The 16,964-nt window shown below is 37.9% G+C and overlaps 1 protein-coding gene across 1 annotated transcript in view; it reads right to left on the minus strand.

The window, feature by feature from the left end:
* Window positions 1-16,964, minus strand: part of LOC137627187 (uncharacterized) — an 85,324-nt gene that overhangs the window by 2,585 nt on the left and 65,775 nt on the right. Inside the window, 2 exon segments of the mRNA XM_068358264.1 lie at window positions 7,523-7,781; window positions 7,783-7,937. Of these exon segments, the coding sequence (XP_068214365.1) occupies window positions 7,523-7,781; window positions 7,783-7,937 (414 nt within the window).

A 16,964-nucleotide genomic window follows, 5' to 3' on the forward strand; every position in this document is an offset into this window, starting at 1 on the left:
ATCTAATTACTTAAAACAAGGGCTTATATATCATTTTTCCAAACTTTTAACATTACAGATTTTTTTTTAATTTCTTAAAATACTGGTTCCTCTTATTACAATTACAATAGATTTCGTTGAACAATTTCTTTTTTAAAATTCGCATTTCCTGAACAGGCTCTGTTATATCCCATCATGGATGACTACGTCTTTGTAAAATCTTAGAGGGACAAGGTGAACATAAGTTACCGAGGCATTAACATATTTGACCTCACGATCTACCTTGTTAAATGCAGTAGGCTACCTGTCGCAATTGTCCAAGATGTCAGACACACCGTAAACATTAGCGACTCAATTGAAATGCCTTCAACAAGTGCCTGGAAACAAGTTGCTCGTGGTATCCGTAAAAAAGAACTTCCATCAAAACCAGAGTGCAATGCACATTTAATGATCCCAACTAGTTTACATACTACCAGGAATGGAGAGATTTTTTTTTTTTTAATACAAAATATGAAGACACGGCTAGTGAAAACGAGATGTATCAGGAAGACATGAGAATTATTGGTTTTGGAACTGATGACGATCTAAGGAAATTAGGAAGCTCCCAGGTTTGATTTCTTCATCGAACTTTCAAAAGTTGCCCTAAGTTTTTCCATCAAATATATACAACTCACTATATGTTTCATGGGTAAACGTTTCTAGATGTTTATGCTCTACTACCTGGAAAAACACCGGAGGTATATACATACATCCATGCTTGAGCTATTAATTTCAGAAACATAAGAAATTGAGTTGAAGTCTAAATTTATATTAGTTGATTTTGAAATTCCAAGCATAACTGTCCTTCAACATACATGTTACCAGTGATGAAAATTAAAGAATAAACTTGATGGCATGTTCAATTAATAAAATTTTAACTGTATATTTACAGGATATTCAAGTAATAACATTTGATTTGTCACTCTTTTGATATTATTTACACACATCAAAAATTAATAATTTTCCTGTCTTCCATAAATTGCCTAGCACAAAATCTATCAGGGCTTATAATTTGGTTTTATTTCTAACTGAAAGTTCATTATGTCACTCTTTTGATCACTATTTTAAGAGTGACACATTATGTCACTCATTTGATTTGTCACTCTTTTGAACGGCTCCCGAATATGTGCCTATTAGCGTCTTTGTGTACTTTTAACTGCCCAATCAGAAACAGTCCCCTAATTATAATGATTTCAGACAACTAGCCGCTGACCCGCTTCACATATTGTTCCAAACAGTTTATCACTCGCACATCGAACATCCTACATAAACTTCATAACTCTCCTCTAACTTGCACATATTCCTGAACTAACTAATTACGCAGGACATTCATTTGCTATGTATATCATTAGGTCTTACTCTCGGCCTCTTACCAAATAGGCCTACTTCTGCAGTATACAGTTTTCAAGAACCTCTTGTCGTTCATTCCCTCCAAATGAACAAAATATCTTAAAACAATCTGATCCTTCCTATGCATGTATTCACCATTTCTATAGGCCTATAAATTCTCATCTTTGCTTAGAATCGTTCCACCTGAGACCATCCATTTTAGCATTTACATCTTTATGGTTTCCATTTACACAGATAGTTTTATTCTTGGTATTCATTTACTCCCATTCCTCCTCTTGTAAATACTTTCAAACTTTCAGTAGTACCTGCAGTTTCTTTTCACTATGTGTAATTAGTACTGCAAACATCAACCGTTCTTTATTTCACTCTTGAATAATTTCTTATATCATGACTTCGTCTAATTTCCTTCGATTTCCATCACTTCCCCTTAGGTTAAATATATCAAACAATCAGTGAGACATAACACACACTACTCTCAGACCTACTTTTACGCAAAATCGTTTACTTTTTCAACTTCAAAGTACTTTGCTTCCCCTTCATAAGAAAATTATAACTCTCAACCACTTATCTCGTATATCATATAACCTTAACACCTAATACATTGTTTCTCAATTGATTCTATTATAAGCTAAGTCAGTTTCTTGCCATTCAAGTTTTTCTCCCATCCGTTTAACATTCGCACTCAAAATCCTGCTACACAGCTTTCGTCGTATACAAAGTAATGTTATTATCCAGTAATTCTTACAGTTCCCTTTATCATCAATACCTTTAACCCTGGATAGGTACGGTGGGTCATTCGCGACCCCGAGCGTAAAAAAAAAACAGGTTTTTCTCACGTGACTCACCCCCGTGACTGAATTTGTGGGTGATCGACCTGCAGGAGGTGTCTCCCCTACACGCTCTAGTAGTGTCCAGATGTGCATTGCTGTAGCTGTACTCCTTCCCCGATTTCTGAGACGCGTCGGGGTCGTTCGCGTCCGAGTTTACCCTTCTAAGGTAGTTTGCATAATTATCAAAGTTATTACGTATTATGAAATTGTCGTAGAATGGTGCAACTTGTATAGGTTATCAGTTGTGGAAAGTCTTGGTGGATTGTTTGGCTACCATGTGCATGTTTTTTTTTTTAGTTAAAAGGTCGTTCATCACCACGAGGACCATTTTACCGCGAGTGCCCCTTTTTCATTTTTTTTCATTTTTTTGCCAAGTCATTTTTCCGTAAGATATTGCCAAATAGTGTCGTAAAACTTTTGCTTGTTTAGTGTTTGAAAGTGTGTCTAGATGATCTGGCTACCCATGCATGACTTTGTTTTTGTCAGATACGACGTAGTTATTGGTATATTGGGTATTTAACTGCGGTTACCAATTTCTGTTTTTTTTCAATATTTGTAAAAATTACTACGTAGTAAGGCATTGCCGTATATTATTCATTTTTTTTTCATGTTTATGTGTTAGAAAGTGTGCCTTGATGGTTGGGCTAACACGTGCATGTCTTTTTTTTTATCTGAGATGTCGTATATTAGAATGTCGGGCATTTTACCGCGAGTGTCCCTTTTTCATTTTTTTTCATTTTTTTGCCAAGTCATTTTTCCGTAAGATATTGCGAAATAGTGTCGTAAAACTTTTGCTTTTTTAATGTTGGAAAGTGTGTCTAGATGATCTGGCTACCCATGCGTGATTTTGTTTTTGTCAGATACGACGTAGTTATTGGTATATTGGGTATTTAACTGCGGTTGCCAATTTCTGTTTTTTTTTCAATATTTGTAAAAATTTACTCCGTAGTAAGGAATTGCCGTATATTATTGATTTCTTTTTCATGTTTATGTGTTAGAAAGTGTGCCTTGATGGTTGGGCTAACACGTGCATGTCTTTTTTTTTTTTATCTGAGATTCCGTATATTAGAATGTTGGGTATTTTTCCGCGAGTGCCCCTTTTTATTTGTTTTGCATTTTTTTGCTTAGTCATGTTACCGTAAGGAATTGGCAAGTAGTGTCGCAAAACTTATATTTTTATAGTGTTGGAAAGTGTTTCTAGATGATCTGGCTACCCATGCCTATTTTTTTTTCAGCCAGATATGGCGTATATATAAGTATGTGTTCGATTTTCCTGTGATTGCCATTTTTTCGTTTTTTCCCATTTCTTTCAAAATTACTACGTACTAAGGAACTATCACAGAGTAATATTTCATTTATATGTTTATTTGTCGGAAAATATGCCTTGATGGTTTGCCTAGCACGTGGCTGAAATTTTTTTTTTCTGAAATGCCGTATATTAGAATGGCCATTTTTCCACGAGTGCCCCTTTTTATTTGTTTTGCATTTTTTTGCTTAGTCATGTTACCGTAAGGAATTGGCAAGTAGTGTCGCAAAACTTATAATTTTATAGTGTTGGAAAGTGTTTCTAGATGATCTGGCTACCCATGCCTATCTTCTTTTTTTAGCCAGATATGGCGTATATATAGGTATGTGTTCGATTTTCCTGTGATTGCCATTTTTTCGTTTTTTCCCATTTCTTTCAAAATTACTACGTACTAAGGAACTATCACAGAGTAATTATTCATTTAGATGTTTATTTGTCGGAAAATGTGCCTTGATGGTTTGCCTAGCACGTGGCTGAATTTTTTTTTCTGAAATGCCGTATATTAGAATGTTAGCCATTTTTCCGCGAGTGCCCCTTTTTATTTGTTTTGCATTTTTTTGCTTAGTCATGTTACCGTAAGGAATTGGCAAGTAGTGTCGCAAAACTTATATTTTTATAGTGTTGGAAAGTGTTTCTAGATGATCTGACTACCCATGCCTATCTTTTTTTTAGCCAGATATGGCGTATATATAGGTATGTGTTCGATTTTCCGGTGATTGCCATTTTTTCGTTTTTTCCCAATTCTTTCAAAATTACTACGTACTAAGGAACTATCACAGAGTAATGATTCCTCTAGATGTTTATTTGTCGGAAAATTTTGTTTACTTTTTTTTTGATTGAATATCATCAAATTTTTTTAGCTAAAATATTGTTTTACATTTTTTTTTTCGATTTTATTTCCCTTCAAAAAAATTTTTTTGGGTCAGAATTTTAATTTTATAGTTGTAAAATAATCCACAATTATCCAGCAACCCACCATACAATTTTTATGCATATCCAATAATAATTAGATTAGTAAATAACACCTTGAAATTGACATACCCTTCCTACATTTCAAGTGGCAGATTAGGGAGTCTGAGTCAGTGTGGTTGGCGGCCATTTTGTGGACATATCCGAAGCGTAAGCTGCCCTATCTATATATATTCTTGTTCCCTATAGAATTTGTGATATTTTGGTATATTTTTACCTGCATAAATATCATATTATATATTAAATATATGTATTTTTTTTACGAAATTTCTAAGTACTCAAAAAATTACCTTTAGATATGGCCCCTGATATAAATGTAATTTACAAAATAATGAAGATTTTTTTACATATTTCTATTTTAGGATAACATATGTTTATTCCCTAAAAAAATTAGCCACTTCCTATTTCATTTGGGTACCCAAAAAAATTCATGAAATTTGGACAAATTTTTTTGGCCAAAAAAAGTTACCCTTTTTTTCTCATTTCAGATCTTCACCTCCATGGGTCTGACTTCATCCAAAATACATCAAAATGTGTCCTAAACATTCAAGAATCAATTCCTAAAAGGATTTGTGTATATATGTATAAACTTTTTTTTTATGAATTTTTACGTCAGGTCTTTTTTTTTTTCTACTTAATTTTTAAAAATATTTATAATAAATAGTTTTTCTGCAGATGAGTAGTATTTATCTTTACAGTTGTTTTAAGCATTCATTGAAGTTTTTTTTGGCAAAAGAAAAAAGGAGGTTACTGCAAAAACTGATTTTTCAAGAATTTTTTTTGGCGTCGGGGTCGTTCGCGTCCGAGTATACCCTTAAAGGGGTGTCCGAGGACCGTACCTATCCAGGGTTAAGCAATATAATGGATCAATTATTTCTCTCACCCTTCCCTTCAGAACCTTTCCCTAATCTAGATATACCTTGCACAGTCGAGTCAGTCACTTCAGTGCACTGTCAATATCATACCACAGTGTGACATTTCAACTCTGTATTTCAATTCCTCAACCTCTTAATGTCATCGTCAACACTCATTTCTACTAAAAATTTTCAAACATATACATAACCTCTTCATTTTCTAGTCATTCGCCTGGGTCCCTCTTCTATCCTCCACATTCAACGAAGCTTTAGAATACTCCTCATCGACCCTAGACTGTATTTACTTCAGTGAGTATGCCTATTTGCTTCTTCTGTTGTAAGATCCAGTTAATCAATGATTTTCCATTTGTATTTACTTCCCTGGAGTAAAAGTTGTTAACTTAAATTTTCTTTCCTATTTTTTTCAAGTTTCCTCATTATCATTATTACTTGCTGTCATTTTCTATATAATTTTAGGCACCTCTAGTAAATCCTCACCATCATATTCATTGATTTGTTATTCTGTCTAGTTTGTACGAGCAAGTAAAACTAAAGTAAATTTATCCTCACAATTTTCTTGTCCACACGCTCACGCGCACACACACACACGCACACACACACACAAAAACACACACACACACACATATATATATATATATATATATATATATATATATATATATATATATATATATATATATATATATATATATATATATATATATATATATATATATATATATATATATATATATATACATACATATATATATATATATATATATATATATATATATATATATATATATATATATATATATATATATATATATATATATATATATATATATTTTAAAGAAAGGACAAGTCTAAAGCCTTTGTTCTGCAGTGGACTATATCATCATCAGGCGTAATTAAACACCATTCTCTGGAAATCATGTATTTCCAACAATGAAGCCTCTTTCCTAACATATTTTCACAAGACTCTATCAAACCTTATTTATTTGAGGAACCTCATACCCACCAGAAACCTTTTCTGTTATCCTTCTTCACATTCAAATCACCAAACACAACTTACCTTTCACATTTATCCAAACCAACGAGTCACAGATCCAAATCTCCATAAACATACTATCACTCAAATCCTTTTCTATTCCTGGACTGTATATGCACACTAATGATTTTTTTTTCAGTTGCATACCCCGTCATACCCATATAACATTGAAGTTAACACATTTTGTACTTTCTCGCATACCCAGTCTTCCTGACACAAAGTACTGCCACTTCCCCAATTCTCAAACAAAATCAACTTAGTCATTCCTAGTTCAGCACACAATGCCTTTCCAACATATGCTAACTATAGTTCCAAACAATCCAGTCTTTTCTCTTTAAAATAAATACAATAATTATACATTTCTTTTACACCACAAACCCACATTTTCTAAGCTCCAACTTAGTATTCCATTCATAATCATTTCTTTTAACAACAGGCTAATAGATCTAATCTAGTAGCAGTCCATCGTAAGACGACCAAATTTAAAGATCCCCAATAAATAATGAATGCAATATGATGAGTTTTCAGACATGGCAATACTTTAACCGCCGCCTGTGTGCACTGCTATGATAGCACTGGACTTGTATAGGTTTTACAACATGGTGCACACATCAGATGAAGATTTGGGGTCAAAATGACATATTGTCTAGCGTTTCACTGCTGGTTTAAAATGGGCAGTGACCCTGTTGTCAACACTCACTCTCAAGATCACCTACATATTGCCATTCCACCTTTATGTTGCCGAAAATAGTGTGTCGTTAATTACCAGAACCTACTTCACTCCAACTAGATGGACACAAGATGTTGCAAAGCTTCTGATATGGATACAGAATAGCCAGAAATATTTAAAAACACACAAAACTGTAAATAAGTGTTTAAAAATATGAAATTTCGATATCAACCTTGGTGAAAAAGGTAACAGACTTGATTGCCGATGGTGCTGCTAATCTTGGGGCTTCAACCACGTTTAATTAGAAACAGCCTTGTATCAACGATTCAAAATTAAACGTTAATCAGTGAAGGTCATTTATAAATATGTGTTTGTGAATATAAGAGGGAGTCCTTTATAAATACGCCAAAGCTTTTCGTGCAGAGTAGAACTACATAATCAAACAAACTAAACTATACAGTTTATACTCACTCGGGCAGTTCCCTACATGTTCAGCTCTTACAATAGCGACGAGCTTGGTCTCTTGGTGGTCGAGGATGGCCTTCCAATTGGGAAGAGAAACATTACTTAATCTGCATTCACAGGTATCGTCTTCTTCATATTCAATTTCAATCTTCATCTCATCGTTTTCTCTCGGAACACACACTGTTTTAAGTCTCGTTCTGCTCCTCGACGCTACGCAGTGCTGAGGTTTCAGAGGCCCTAGGCAGGAGATCGGCTCAGCAGGACAAAATTTGCAGGGGAAAAGTTTCGTTCAATTCAGTCTCCTTTGGAATCAGTCTGGTCAGGATTGTGGCATTGTCCAGCCTTTGAAGGAAAGTATTCCAGTCGAGGGAGGTCTTTTTAGGTTTCCAATTAACTGGGCAGCCTTTTTCCGGGATTTTCTCTGGAAGTAAATAAATATGTCTTTTATGAATCCAAGTTTTTTTTTGTCTGAAATAACGAAATAGTATTTTTGTTTTATATCATTACTAGCATTATTACTAGCTAAGCTACAACCCTAGGTGGAAAATCAAGATGCTACAAGCCCGAGGCCTCCAACAAAGAAAATAGTCCATTGAGGAAAGGGAATAAGAAAATAAACTTTATAAGCTATGAGAAGTAATAAATAACAATATAAATACCTCAAGATCAGTAACAATGTTAATATATATATATATATATATATATATATATATATATATATATATATATATATTTATATATATATATATATATATATTTATATATATATATATATATGTATATATATAATGTGTGTGGATATATATATATATATATATATATATATATATATATATATATATATATACATATACATATATATGTATACATATACATATATATATATATATATATATATATATATATATATATATATATATATATATATATATATATATATATATACATATACTTATATATATACATATACATATATATACATATACATATATATATATATATATATATATATATATATATATATATATATATATAAATATACATATACATATACATATACATATATATATATATATATATATATATATATATATATATATATATATATATATATATATATATATATATATATATACATATATATACATATATATACACATACATATATATATATACATGTACATATATATACATATACATATATATACATATATATATATATATATATATATATATATATATATATATATATATATATATATATATACATATATATACATATATATACACATAGATATATATATACATGTACATATATATACATATACATATATATACATATATATATATATATATATATATATATATATATATATATATATATATATACATATATATATGTATATATATATATATATATATATATATATATATATATATATATATGTATATATATATATATATATATATATATATATATATATATATATATATATATATATATATATATATATAAATATTTCTGGTACGACCTGTGGCGGCCGGTGAAAAGGGTCCTTCTAATATACCTTTTCTGATAAAACCTTCCAATTATACCAGCGAAAGATAAAAGCATGGAATGCAGAGGTTACAACCCTCGCGCGAGCATCTTGTGGGTGTCATGTATAAAGCAAAGGCGCGTGAAATCCACTATTCACAGGTTGTCTTCCCTTTAGTTAATTCCTTCGTCAAAGGGATGGGCCGATACAAAGGCCCTAGCCAACCTACCAATGCCACGCCACCCACGCACCGACGGGAGCACCATCTGAACAACATCCTTCTTTTCGGACTGCGACATTGTGGAATTTTTTTGTGGTGCTCTCGGCTATTTTCACACTCGTGGATTTATTTCGTCATGTCCGAAGCTCCATCTTCACCCATTCCAATGTTAAGTACCATAGTTTGTTTTGACAGCTTTTTGTAGTACCGGGCTTTTGTTTTATATCTAGTATAGTCTGTTTTATCATTCCCGTCTGGCCCTTCACGGTGGCCATTGTTTGTTCTCTTGTCTTGGGGAATTCATCTTAGTCTGCCCGTTTAGTACTCTGTCACTTAGGTTCTTGGTTAAGTCCCTGGCCTTATGCCTTTGGAACCGTTATTATTTTTATCCTTGTTATGCTCATGGTACTTTTTGCATGCAAGTCCAGCCTACGAACAAGTTTAGCATTCTATCTTTGTTATTGTTTTGTACCCGCCCCACCGGGGCGTTCGTCACTCGACTTTGCTATTTATTTGTGTTTTAGCAGATGCTATTCTTCGTTCGTAGTCTTATCTTGATGTACAGTTTTATTTTATACGTTTATAATAGTGTTGTGTGCTTATTAGTCCTGATTTTGTGTCCAAGAGAGCGAGAGCTTGGGGTTCCTGTTTTCTGTTCGCATTCACGAGTTACCCCTTTCTCTCGTTTTCTTTCTTAGCTCCGGTGGGTGAGCAGATTTCCCGTTTTCCGTTTTGTGCGTTCAACGGGTTCTCCCTCCCTCACCTCTCCCCCTACGGGTGTATGATAACTTACGAGTTATTTAATTTTGGTTGCTTTTCAATAGTTAGCGTTATTTTTAGGTCCAAGTTCCGTCCTCTCCCCGTTACGGCTAGGGAGTAGTTATGAACTTTTTCCACTCCGCCTTGAGTTCTACTCTGCCATGAGGGATTCTCAATGACTTTAGTTCTATTGTTATATTTATATATTGTTTACTTACATGGGACAGGCTTCATATTGTTTAGATACGACCCTCCGGTGGCCCTTACTACGGTCTCAGGCCACGGCCATATCCACACAATAGCCATTGTTATTACAATTGAGTTATTATTCACAATATAATTATTCAGGACCTTTCATCTCCCTCCGGCTTCACCGGAGATCGTAAATACGCTTTACTATTATCTAAGCCTTAGCCTTTAGCTGCGTCTTGTGTTTTATAAATTTCACAATCGAATTATTAGCCACAAGTGAATTATTTAGGACATCTCATCACCCTCCGGCTTCACCGGAGGTCGCCCATACACTTCACACTTATATTTGCCTTGCCTTTAGCTTAGGCTTGTGTTTTATATTTATTTTAAGGGCCTGTCACTGCTTCCCCGACCCTCAGAGGTCGGCAGATTGCTTTAGGTTATTTATTCTTCAGTCATTAACAGACATTAGGTAAATACAAACAATGGAATATAAAAGCACCAGCAATGGTATGGGGCTGTATCATCTTAAAAGTGATATTCAGATATTAGTTAAATGCAATATTGGAGCTTAGGGAATTCAGTGAGTGCCGGAGCTCTATAATAATAGAGTTTTTTAACCCCTTATCAGAGTTTCAAGGAACACTAGACTCATGTCTCCTTTCTTTTACAGAAGGTCCGTTGTACTGCCAAAGGATGCCCTGCCTCGTTCAACGACCCCGTTGGGCATGACCTCTGTCGGTCCCATGCGCACTGCTCCATCCCTTTTATCCGGGAACCGGGACAGGCCCAATATATGGTCTGGTTCCCGGATTTGTGCTCGCTCTGTTACGAGCTGTCGTCAATTCTACTGAACGATGATGTAAGTGGGTTTTCCTTTTGTTCCTTATTTCTCGTTGGCAGACACTAATTTAGCCATTAATATAATATACACAGTATATTTTGGAGAGCAAACCCCCTCCTGCATCACTAATCACTGCAAATCTTTCAGGCCGATGATGGCTCTCTTCGATCAGCAAGAGCTGCTCTTCGTCCTTGGGTGTCGGGCTTCGGCAGGAATGCCCCGTCTGGCGCACCCTATCTCCTTGATGGAGACATGGCCTCCCGTCTCTTCCCAGGCTCGACTACTGCTGAAGTCTCCCCTGAAGTTGCTGCCCCCTTAATTGAAGAAGTCAGGGCCACCATTTCCGCGGAGGACGAACCCCTCGTACCGCTGGACGTGGCAGATCTGGATATAGACGTAGAACCCAGGGACGAGCAGGTAAGTGGTGCCGAGTTGGTGGAAACCCTTTTCTCTCCTACTCCCTCTTCTACCTCTTCCTTTCTGGGTTTTGATAACTCTAAGGCTTCTCCTCGGGATCTCTCTGCCTCCGTACGACCCAAGGTGAAGCCACTTCAAACTTATAAGACTTCAGCTTTGCCAGTATCAACGTCACCGGTCCCCGGACCCTCGACAGCTCCTGATATTCATATTGATCCTCGTAAAACCACGACTCCTAAGAAGTCTAAGTCTACCAAATCCAAGACAAAACCGACGGGTGGCTTTCAGGTACCCTGGGGCGATCTCGTCCCCATCGAACTGGTCAGAGATTTGGTCAGAGAACAACTTCAACATCAGTCGGGGGCGATGACAGAGATTAAGGATATGATGGCTACTCTGATCCGCGCCGGAACTCAGCTTCCTCCCCCTTCCGCCCCAGATGCATCAAAGCTACCACCCTTCGATAAAAACAATCCTTGGCGGTTTGCCTTGCATGCCCCATTCTTAGATGGTTCCCTAACTCTGGAGGGCATAGGCACCCGCCCTCTAGAGGACCTGGAGTTCTACCCCCGGGCCTAGAATTCCCGTTCAATGGCTTCGTACGTTTAAAGGAACATGCATTGGTCCGTATGGACAAGGTACCGAAGGAAACGGTGATATTTCCAAAAGAGCAGGCCCAGGCTATCTGGGCCAGAACACTATCAGAGTGGAGGTGTATTAACTCCAAGCTCACCCCACACAAAGGTGCCTACACAATTTTTACGACAGCGGCCTCCATCTCTTTGCCGCTCACAGACAAAGTCACAGAGCTGACTATACAGGCCATCAAGGAAGGCTCTTCCATGCCGGCTCTCAAAGAGACGGACCCCACCTCTTTGCTTATTCCGGGTACCTCTGCAACCTGGGATGACGCGGCGTCTACCTTCACAGTGGGGAAGCTAGACCCGGACTGTGCCTCTACTCTTTTCTCTGAGAAGTTTCCCAGATTAATAGAGAGTCTTCTCAAAACTGAGTACGAGACTCGTACTAGACTAGCTAGGTCCCTCCAATCCATCACCTCCATGGAGTCCCTAGCATCGCTTTACCCAGAGGAAACGCTGTTCAGAGTCGCCACAAAGAACCAGCTAATGTCCTACCAAATAGACCTCCATGACTTCTGGTCGGCTCGAGTTAGTTGCAGGAAGTTCGTTCTGTCTGAGGCCTCCATCAGACATGAACCGAACAGGCTGATAGCGTCCTCCTGCTGGGGTAAGACCCTCTTCCCCCAGACCGAAGTTGATAAGGTTCTTCAGGATGCGGCGAGGGCAAACCAAAATTTGCAGGTAAGGTGGGGTCTCTCAGCCAAAAGGAGGTTCGAACCCCAGAAACAGACGTTCTTCAAGAAGAAGCAGAGGTTTACTCCTTACAAGACGGTCCGGGGTAACTCGTCCCCACAGCCTTCCGCTGCCTCGACTTCTCAACAACAGGCTCCCCCTCAGCAGGTAATCTACCTCACTGCTCCCTCTGGTACACAGCCCAACCCCTCTTGGATGTCCTCTCCTGCATACAAACCTGCCTATGAATCCTGCGGTTCATTTCGTGGATACCAGAGAGGAAGTTTCAGAGGTAGAGGACAGTTCCGCCAACACGGACCTAGAGCAAGGGGTGCCCGTGGAGGGAGGGGCCCTAGGTTCACTCCCTCCCAATGATGTGATGCCGGTAGGAGGGAGACTTTATCACTTCCGAGACCATTGGACCTTCAGTCCATGGGCTCACAGCATAATATCCAGGGGCTTGGGTTGGAAATGGTCACAGGGATCCCCTCCTCCACCAGTGACCTTCTTCCAGAGACCCACTCCCATCCTGGAAGAGTACACCGCAGAGTTACTCAAGAAGAAAGCAATCAAACGGGTTTGATCCCTGAAATTCCAAGGCCGCCTGTTTACAGTCCCGAAGAAAGATTCGTCGGCGTTGAGGGTAGTTCTGGACTTGTCGAAGCTCAACTCCTACATCCTTTGCGACAAGTTCCGTATGCTGACTATCTCTCAGGTACGGACCTTACTTCCCTGTGGGGCTGTCACCACCTCTATCGATCTTACCGACGCCTATTATCATGTCCCAGTAGCACGAAATTTCTCTCCTTACCTAGGCTTCCGTCTCGGCAAGAAAGCCTTTGCATTCAAAGTCATGCCCTTCGGTCTCAGCATTGCCCCCAGGATATTCAAGAAACTGGGGGAGACGGTGCTCGAACAACTCAGACACCAAGGGATACAGATCATCGCCTATCTGGACGATGGGCTCATTTGGGCCCAGTCGAACCAGGAATGCAACAGAGCTACGTCGAAGGTACTCCACTGGGACCTTTCAAAGCACAGACTCTCCCTTCCTCTCAAGAAGGTAAGGGAGATAGCTTCCAAGGTCAGGAACTTTCTCAAACACAGACAGGTGTCCAGAAGAGCTTTAGAACGAATCCTCGGCCTCCTCCAATTTGCCTCACTGACCGATCTCCTATTAAAAGCCAAACTCAAAGACATCAATCGAGTTTGGAGAAAGAGAGCGACAATACCTTTAAGAGAGAAGACCTCGAAGATCCCCTCTGTCTTAAAAATGAGAATACAACCATGGTCCGAACGGAGGAACCTCTCCAAATCGGTTCCTCTACAGTTCCCCTCTCCACAAGTGACAATTCATACCGACGCGTCTCTGAGTGGAGGGGGGGGGTTACTCCCAACATCAGATGTTTCAGGGCTCTTGGTCACCCGCCATGAAGCAGTTCCATATCAATGTTCTCGAAGCCATGGCGGTGTTCTTGACCCTGAAGAGAATCTCTCCTCCGAGGTCGACCCACATCAGAGTAGTCTCAGACAGCACGGCCGTAGTCCACTGCCTCAACAGAGGGGGATCCAAATCACCCAACCTGACTCAGATCCTGGTCACTATCTTCGCCTTGGCAGCCGACAAAGACTGGTTCCTGTCAGCAACTCACCTAGCAGGAGTCCAGAATGTGATAGCAGACTCATTATCCAGGACGAGCCCACTGGAATCGGAATGGTCCCTGGACATGCACTCCTTCCGGTGGATGCTCAGGCTGGTTCCAGGTCTCCAGGTAGATCTATTCGCGACCCAACTCAATCACAAACTCCCATGTTATGTGACCCCGAACCTGGACCCTCAGGCTTATGCCATGGATGCATTAACCCTGGATTGGAACCATTGGCAGAAGATCTACTTATTCCCTCCAGTGAATCTTCTACTGAAAGTCTTACACAAACTCCACTCCTTCAAAGGGGCAGTGGCTTTAGTGGCACCTCACTGGCCAAAGATCAGTTGGTTTCCTCTCCTCCTCGAGTTGAAACTCCGTCCCTTCCGGATCCCATTCCCCAAACCGACCCAAGTGGTCCAAAACGGACTGTGTCAGATTCCTCAAAGTTAGCCAAAACCCTAACTTTGTGGGTTTCATGAAGTTTGCAGTCGTAAGGATGCAAAAAATGACCCAGATAAGGTCCTCTTTATAGAATCAGACAAAAGGGACTCTACGATTCGCCAATATGATTCGGCAGTTAAGAAACTAGCAGATTTCTTAAAGAATTCAGACCATTCGGTTATAACATTAACCTGGCAGAGTCTTATTTCTCGTCTATTCCAAAAGCATGTGCTAGGCTTCGACCTTCGGTTCGTCCACAAAAGATCTCTTGGTCTCTAAATGATGTCCTCAAACTTGCCTCCGACATGGACAACGAATCCTGCTCCTATATCACTCTTCTTAGGAAGACTTTATTTCTAACAGCTTTGGCCTCGGGTTCTAGAATCTCAGAACTAGCAGCTCTCTCACGAAATAGGTGGTCCCCTTGGAAGATTATTCCTCTTCTCCAAGATACTTCTCTATGTCCAGTCACTACTCTCAGGGCCTTTTTAGCCAGGACTGGTACCCGATCGTCTGGCCCCTTGTTTATCAGAGAACAAGGAGGCACCATTTCCATACGTGGTATTAGGCAACAGATCCTATACTTCATTAAACAAGCCAATCCGGGATCATTTCCCCATGCTCAAGATATCCGGTCAGTAGCTACCTCTATCAATTATTTCCAAAATATGGACTTTGATGACCTTAAAAAGTACACGGGTTGGAAATCTCCTATGGTCTTCAAACGCCACTATCTAAAGAACTTACAGGCCCTTAAATACCCAACGGTTGCAGCTGGGAGCCGTATCTCTCCCCAGTGATCTCTTTTTCTTCCTTTCATCCATCTCTTTTCTTCTCCCTCCTACCCGCCACTCGCACCCCGACGCCGTTTCCTTGGTGGTTCGTTAGCCCTAAGTTTATTACATATTAGGTTAATATGATTGTAACTATTATTGTGTTTACCGTAATTATAGTGTTGGGGGTATTCTTAGCCATGTCAGTTTTGTTGCATATTTACTCTGATACTCAGAGGCTTCCCCGTTATCATGTTTGTTTAGCCTTACTCTCACTATGCCCTGTGGCTAGTTTATGATTTATGCTTACTTACCTTGATTATATATGGTTTTCTTTACATGGTGTTTTTTTCTCTCCCCTCATTAAATTAGTAGTTATTGTTGGGCTTGGAAGGCATTCTCTGGTACATTTTCACCGGCCGCCACAGGTCGACCCAGAAAAGGGATTTTGACGAAGGAAAAATCTATTTCTGGGGAGAGACCTGTGGCGCCCGGTGAAACCCTTCCCTTTTATTTTACGCGATCCCACCCTTTCCTTTCCAAGCCATCATGTCCAATACAGAAGGATGTTGTTCAGATGGCGCTCGCGTTGGTGCGTGGGTGGCGTTGCTCTGGTAGGTTGGCTAGGGCCTTTGTATCGGCCCATCCCTTTGACGAAGGAATTAACAAAATGGAAGACAACCTGTGAATAGTGGATTTCACGCGCCTTTGCTTTATACACGACACCCACAAGGTGCTTGCGCGAGGGTTGTAACCTCTGCATTCCATGCTTTTATCTTTATCTGGTATAATTGGAAGGTTTTATCAGAAAAGGTATATTAGAAGGACCCTTTTCACCGGCCGCCACAGGTCTCTCCCCAGAAATAGATTTTTCCTTTGTCAAAATCCCTTATATATATACATATACATATATATACATATATATATATATATATATATATATATATATATATGTATATATATATATATATATATATATATATATATATATATATATATATATATTTATATATATATATATATATATATATATATATATATATATATATATATATATATATATATATGTATACATATACATATATATATATATATATATATATATATATATATATATATATATATATATATATATATATATATATATATATATATATATATATATATATATATATATATATATACAGTATATATATATCTATACCTATATATATATATATATATATATATATATATATATATATATATATATATACTGTATATATATATATATATATATATATATATATATATATATATATA

Source organism: Palaemon carinicauda, chromosome 35 (genome assembly GCF_036898095.1).
Source record: "Palaemon carinicauda isolate YSFRI2023 chromosome 35, ASM3689809v2, whole genome shotgun sequence".
Classification (NCBI taxonomy): Eukaryota; Metazoa; Arthropoda; class Malacostraca; order Decapoda; family Palaemonidae; genus Palaemon; species Palaemon carinicauda.